Here is a 7,184-nt window from a genome sequence, read left to right on the forward strand (position 1 = left end):
AAAATTATGTAATTATACATTTAAATATATTTCTTAATTAATTTTTTTAACTAAAAAAACCTTATATTTTATTTTTATCTTGATTTATATTACTTTGATCAGTTAATTTTTTTTACCCGCAATTTAACTATTATATCAATTAATTTTTTGTAATAAAAAATTAAACACTAATATTTTATCAATGAAGGTTTTTCATTCAAAATTTATCCCACCTTTTGATTAATTATTTTTTAAAATAAAATTTAACCTCTCCTTTATTTCAATAAAATATATTCCTCAAAATTTAACCCTTCTTTGAATTAATTGATCAAATGAATTAATTTGGATTTTCATTTGATGTAATTATAATATCATGTGATTTAGGCCAAAAGTTCTGAAATTATTTAATTTAAATTCCAATTAATTCATATAATCAAACCATACTCAATTAATTCCTTGTAACTATAATTTCATAAGATTTTATCAAAAAAAAAAATTTAGAATTTAAATATTGGTTTAATGTAATCATACTTATAAACAAATAAGGATGAAGCCCTTCCTTGCTAAGCAGTCTCAAAAGACACTAGCATGCACCAAAATCCAACACCAACAATAAAATCAGAGCAACCAAACAGAAAAAACAAGACACAGCCGACCGAGGCAGAGATGCTAAGACCAGCGCCACCTCCACGGCGGCCAAACCAAAACCCTCATAGCACTCGACTAACGTTTTTTAAATCAAATAAAAGTTTTCATCAGATATATTAATATTTTAGAGAAAAATATTTTTCTTATTTTTAGATATATACAGGCAAGCATATAGAAAAAAGTATAGCTCATTTTCATTTACCAAGGTATAAGTACAAGTTAAAAAATGAAATATTGGATCTCCACCCTTGGATTTAAAAATTAGGATCAATCCTAGCCATTCATCTAATATTTTAATTTATATATATATAAACATTGAGAGTTAGTTTAACCGAAGTTAATTGAACTTTAAAATAAAGTTTTATGAGTGAAAAATAAAAGTTTGAAAAGTTACAAAATTAATTAAAATTTATAGAAGTTAAAGAATTAAAAAAAATTTTTCTAGGCTTGTCCATATGATAAATTATAACCCAATTGCAATTAAATCACAATTATTAAACATACCAAAGAGAAAATATTACCTCTTATTGCAAGAGATGTATTCAAGAGGTTAGATGTAATAACTGAGATTTTTTTTACTTATTGGTTTCGAGTTTTTAAAATTTGAGAGAGTGTTTTGCTTTTCTCAGTTCTATACAAATTTTGATTAATTGTTTTTAAATTTATAAAATTTATAGTTAAAATTTTAATACACTTAAAAAGTAAAAAATTGGGAATCTAATTTAAATTTAATTAGGCAAATCATTTGATAGATTAATTAGTTTGGTTGAGCAATTGAGAGTTCTTTTTTTTTTTTTATGTTTGGTAAATATAATTTCTAGATTAATATTTAAAAATTAATTATTATTGGATCAAAATTATGGTATAAATGTGGATTGCATAATAGACACATTTTAGATATGAAAAATGTTAGCAAAGATTTTCTTTCTTAAAAAATACTGAATTAGGATCGAATATGCTGAAATATTAAAATGTGTTTATTGAGCGGAAAAAAGCATTTTGATAATAACTTTTTGTTATGGATATCAGAATCGCTGATAAAAATTAAATTCGAAAAATTCATTTAGAGATTTATGTTGTTATATATTTTTAACTATGTAACAACCTGTTATGAAATTTAAAAATATCGGTTAAAATTTTAAAATAGTCTCTGAAATTTTTTATTAATATTTTAAATTTTTTTATACACCTATTTAATGTAGACGTTATATTTTATGAAACAATTTAATTTTCATTTAAAATTATATACTTCTCTAATCTATTTAAAATTTATTTTTAAATGCATTTACTGAGTCATGAAATCTATTATAATTAATAATTAAAATAATTATTGTGCGATAATTTATTCTTCACCACTCGCCAAGACACCGACCCACCGATCACTAATTGCCAACGGCTTGCGACAATTTATTAACCCAACCAATCATCATGTAAATAATTGGTATTCAAAATCTAATTTGTATTAATCCTTTCCATACAGTCAAGAAAAATTCTTTTGTCTAGTTCTACGGCCGATCGAAAAAAAATAAAAATCGTTGTAACTGAGACGACTTCCACACATGATACAAAACTGCCGATTAATGCTTCCGTCAGATTCCTGCAAAGTCTATCCATGGATGTACAAAATTGCATAAATAAGGGATATCTCTGGAAGAAAAAGAGAAGATAAGGAATAGTGGAGAAATGGGGCAAGAAGATGGGTGGACAAAGGGCATGGGAGGTTCACTTCCTGTTGAGAGTGTGCAGGCGCTTGCTTCCAAGAATCTCAAGGACATACCACACAGATACATCAGGCCTGAACTCGAATTCGACGACGTTTCAGTGGATGAAGCCCTCCAAATTCCAGTCATCGATATGAGCAAGCTGGTGGGAAATCACTCAGACCATGGTGATGAGCTGGCTGAGCTTCATCAGGCCTGTGAAAACTGGGGATTTTTTCAGGTACCCATTAAATTATACATCTTCCTTGAACAGAATGATCTCTTTTGGTGTCTGAAATAACTGTAAATAATGGATGATGCAGCTGATAAATCATGGGGTTCCGGAAGAAGTGATGGAGAATATGAAGATGGAGACAGAAGAGTTCTTTAAGCTGCCATTGGAGGAGAAGATGGCCTGTGCTCAGCTGGCCGATAGTATAGAAGGATATGGGCAAGCCTTTGTTGTTTCTGAAGAACAAAAGCTTGATTGGGGTGACATGCTTTTCCTTCTTTCCAAGCCTAACTCCATAAGAAAAATGAGATTTTGGCCAACTATTCCCACTTCTTTTAGGTAAATCATTTTCTGAAAGAGAAATATATTATATTTTTTCATGATTTGATTCATTTTTTTTATTTCTGGGTTGTTTTTCATTTGTTCTGCAACATTACTATTTATTCATTTTCAATTGTTCCATAAAAATCACTTATTTTGATCATAGATTTGCCTAGTCGGTTAATTAAGATCAAGGGGAAGCCAATAGAGAAACTATTACAGGGCAAGGACTACACCGTTGTAATTAAAAACCTCAACTCTTTGGTATACCAATTTCTTATTAAAGCCTTTCAAAAATTATAATTAAAATAACATTTCTTCTAATTTATAATTATTAATTAATATAAAATATTTGATTAAATATAAAGAATTACAGTGATAAAAAAAATCAGTTATTGTAATTTTTTTAAACAGTAATTTCATTACGTTAAAATTTCAAAAATAAAATTTACACACGAAACACAAAATTAGAATACATAATAAAATCTTTGACATAAAAACACTAATAGGTCTATATATAGCACCCATCTAGCTTGCCTATGGAGCTTAAGTTGGATTCGGTTAATCAAATAATTATTTAATTGATTATGGTATCATTTTATTATTATTATTTTGAAACAGGTATGGTTTTATTATTGATGTACCATGTTGGTAACTTAATTTTTATTAGAGAAACCTTTGACAAGTACTCAACAGAGGTGCAAAGAGTTGCAGAATGCTTGGTGAGGTTGATGGGCAGGAACTTGGAGATAGAGCCAAAGAAGCTTGGAAGCATGTTTGAAGATGGGATACAATCTATAAGATTGAATTATTATCCACCCTGTGTGGAGGCAAACAAGGTCACAGGTCTAAACACCCACTCTGATTCAACTGGGTTGACATTGTTAATTCAAGCAAATGAAGTTCAAGGGTTGCAAATCAAGAAAAATGGTAAATGGGTACCCATCAAGCCTATCCCTGGTGCCTTTATTGTCAATATTGGTGACATCATTGAGGTAATTAACACCCTTTGCACTCTTTCTTTGGACTATTTAGGCTTTGAAATTTCAGCTTCATACATATATATGAGGGTTATACTATTTGACTAATTATATCATAAAATTTATTTTTACAAAAAATTCAATATAAACTCGTAGTGTAAATACATGAGATTTTATATGTATTCCGCTCTTATTTTATATCGTAGATCTATATGGATTCAGTTTAGGTAAGAAGAGTGAATATTTTTATTTATTTTTCTTAGCACATTTATGGGAAAACATAATGAGGATTTCTCAATAACATGAGAGTAGAAGTATGAATTTCTAACCCTCAATTCTTAATGAAGCAGATAATGAGTAATGGGAAATACAAGAGCATAGAGCACAGAGCAGTTGTGAACCCAGAAAAAGAAAGGCTTTCAATTGCAGCATTTCATGGTCCAAATATGAAGAGCATTATAGCACCTCTTGAAGATCTTGTTAAGAAGGAGACACCAAATTACAAGTCCTTAACACATGAAGAATTTGTGAAGCTTGTTGTCCGCAGCAAAATTGATGGTAAAAGCATAGTGGGTCGCATGAAACTGGAGCACTGAATAAAGCTTTTGCCCAATTTGGGAGAATGATTTTTCAGCCATATGACTACCTATAAAGGAAATTATAAAGAAATGTATTTTATTATAATTGAATGTAGCTCAGTATATCAATGAGCTAAATTACACAGCTTTAAATAAGTAGAAAAACAACCATAGTAGCAAATAAACAGGAGAAAATAACTGAACTAACTTAGACAATCAAACTCATCACTCGCGGAATCATAACCACTTAGACACATTCAAAGTAAAACATATTTACAAAAATACACCTTATCACTCCAATGCTCTAGCACACGGCAATCACCTTATTACTCCAGAGGGATGAACACATCCTTATAACTCCTTAAGCTATTATCCCCCCTCAAACTTTGTCGGGGCTGAAGACAAAGTTTGTGTCGAAATTGAGCCAGGCGAGCTTTAGTCATTGACTTAGTAAATATGTCAGCCAGTTGGAAAGTGGACGGAATGTGCTTAGTGATTAAGACCCCTTGAGCAACTCGTTCTCTCACATAATGATAGTCCAAAGCTATGTGTTTGCTACGGGCATGAAGAACCGGATTAACAGTCAAATATAAAGCACTTAAGTTATCACCATAAAGTATAGGTGGATTACGTTGAGGAACTCGTAAATCATCCAACAGATATCCTAACCAAGTTAGCTCTGCGGCGGCATGAGCCATAGCTCGATACTCTGCCTCGGTGCTGGAACGGGCAACAGTAGTCTATTTCTTGGCACACCAAGAAACAATATTAGACCCTAGAAAAGTGCAGTAACCAGTTGTGGAACGTCTTGTCATCTGACAGCCGGCCCAGTCTGCATCAGAAAAAGCAGAAAGAGCAAGTGACGTATCTGTTGTAAGAGAAAGACCTAAGTCAAGAGTGCCTTTTAAATAACGTAAAATACGGCGAACATATTTGAGGTGGGACATGTGAGGAGAGTGCATAAATTGGGAAACATAATTAACACTAAAAGAAAGGTCTGGACGGGTAAGCGTGAGATACTGCAATGACCCTACAAGCACACGAAAATAACTTGGATTATCAACAGGTGTGTCAACGGATGTAGACACCGATTTTTGGACCAATGGCGTGGGCATAGGCTGGCATTCTAGCATTTGAGCACGCTCCAAAATGGAATAGGCATAATGAGTCTGGGATAAATGAAGTCCAGTGGTTGTGGATTGAACCTGAATGCCCAAGAAGTGATGTAAAGGACCAAGATCTTTCATAGAAAATTCTGAATTTAAAACCTGCAAAAATGACTGAACAAGAGTACTGGAAGAGCCTATAAGAAGCATATCGTCAACATAAATTAAAAGAATTAAAGTACCAGCTGCCGAATGGAAAACAAATAGAGAAGGATCTGCAAGACTACAATAAAACCCATATTTCAGTAAAAAAACACTCAGTCTATCAAACCAGGCACGCGGCGCCTGTTTCAATCCATAAAGAGCTCATTGGAGCTTACAAACATAGGAAGGATTATTAGAATCAATCATTCCTGGTGGCTGTTCCATATAAATATTTTCAGAAATAAATCCATGCAAGAAAGCATTTTTCACATCTAACTGACGAATAGGCCAATGCCTAACCAACGCAACAGTTAAAACCAAACGAATTGTGCCCGGTTTAATAACAGGTGAAAACGTTTCAGTGTAATCTACACCGTCTAGTTGATGAAACCCTTTAGCAACAAGACGGGCCTTTAACCTATCTAAAGTGCCATCTGGTTTCAACTTAGCTTTATACACCCATTTACACCCTATAACATGCAAATCAGATGTACGGGGAACCAAAGTCCAACTCTTATTTCTAGTCAAGGCATTAAATTCATCAAGCATAGCATTTTTCCAACCATTATGAGCAAGAGCATGTTTAACATTTTTTGGTTCAGGCGGAATAACAGAAGACATAGTAACATTCAAAGCATATCGTGGATTGGGTTTAACAATACCTGATTTTGAACGAGTAATCATAGAATGATTAGGTGCTATATCCTCAACATGCTCCTCAGGTACATTAATTTCAGCTAAAGAAGAATTACCTGCTCCTGCACTAACCGAATCACCTATGTGTAGAACCTCTAAAGACTGCTCCTGTTGTGCACTAGATTCAATCATGTGCTGATCCGTGATGGGTTGATCATGGAGCAACGGAGCGGCAACAGGAAGCTCCTCTAGTTCCTGGTCTTGAATCAACTCGGCTTCTGGTTGTTATGCAAATACCCCAACTGCAGAAAACTGATCGGCTAGTACATCTAAAGTATAAGACAGAACGTGGTCTGTTAATTGGTGTTGAGATGTTATAGATGAACCAGCTTCCTGAGCTGCTGCTGGTACAACAACAGTTTGGTCCGTTTGCAAGGGCTGTCCAGCAGACACAGCAGTGGCTGTTTGTTGAGCAGCTAGTGGGTCAGCTGGTGACTGTAACACTACTGCTGACTGTGTGCCTGCTGCTGGCGGGGGTAGCACATCAGACTCTTCTTCACACGGCAAAATACCTGCTACATCAACAGCTGAAATAAATGGTGCACATTCCTGTAAACTAAGAGAAGAATCAGTTACATTAGTTTGGGTATTTAAACCAGAACAATCAGGTAGCCAAGAATTCATAATTTTAAGAGCAAATGATTTATCAAAAGATGACGACTTGAAAGGAAAAACTGCCTCATCAAAACTTACATGACGGCTTATGATAAATTTTTTAGTTCTAGGGTTAAAGCATTTAT

At 33.2% G+C, this 7,184-nt stretch overlaps 1 protein-coding gene across 1 annotated transcript; it reads left to right on the plus strand.

The window, feature by feature from the left end:
* The first annotated feature begins 2,128 nt into the window (after positions 1 to 2,128).
* Positions 2,129 to 5,726, plus strand: LOC122725088 (S-norcoclaurine synthase 1-like). Its single transcript, XM_043961677.1, has 4 exons — positions 2,129 to 2,568; positions 2,651 to 2,898; positions 3,551 to 3,875; positions 4,211 to 5,726. Exons 1-4 carry the CDS (start codon positions 2,311 to 2,313, stop codon positions 4,454 to 4,456), a joined length of 1,077 nt encoding a protein of 358 aa, XP_043817612.1. The 5' UTR covers positions 2,129 to 2,310; the 3' UTR covers positions 4,457 to 5,726.
* The last annotated feature ends 1,458 nt before the right edge of the window (positions 5,727 to 7,184 follow it).

The sequence above is a fragment of the Manihot esculenta genome, chromosome 11, assembly GCF_001659605.2.
Source record: "Manihot esculenta cultivar AM560-2 chromosome 11, M.esculenta_v8, whole genome shotgun sequence".
Lineage (NCBI taxonomy): Eukaryota > Viridiplantae > Streptophyta > Magnoliopsida > Malpighiales > Euphorbiaceae > Manihot > Manihot esculenta.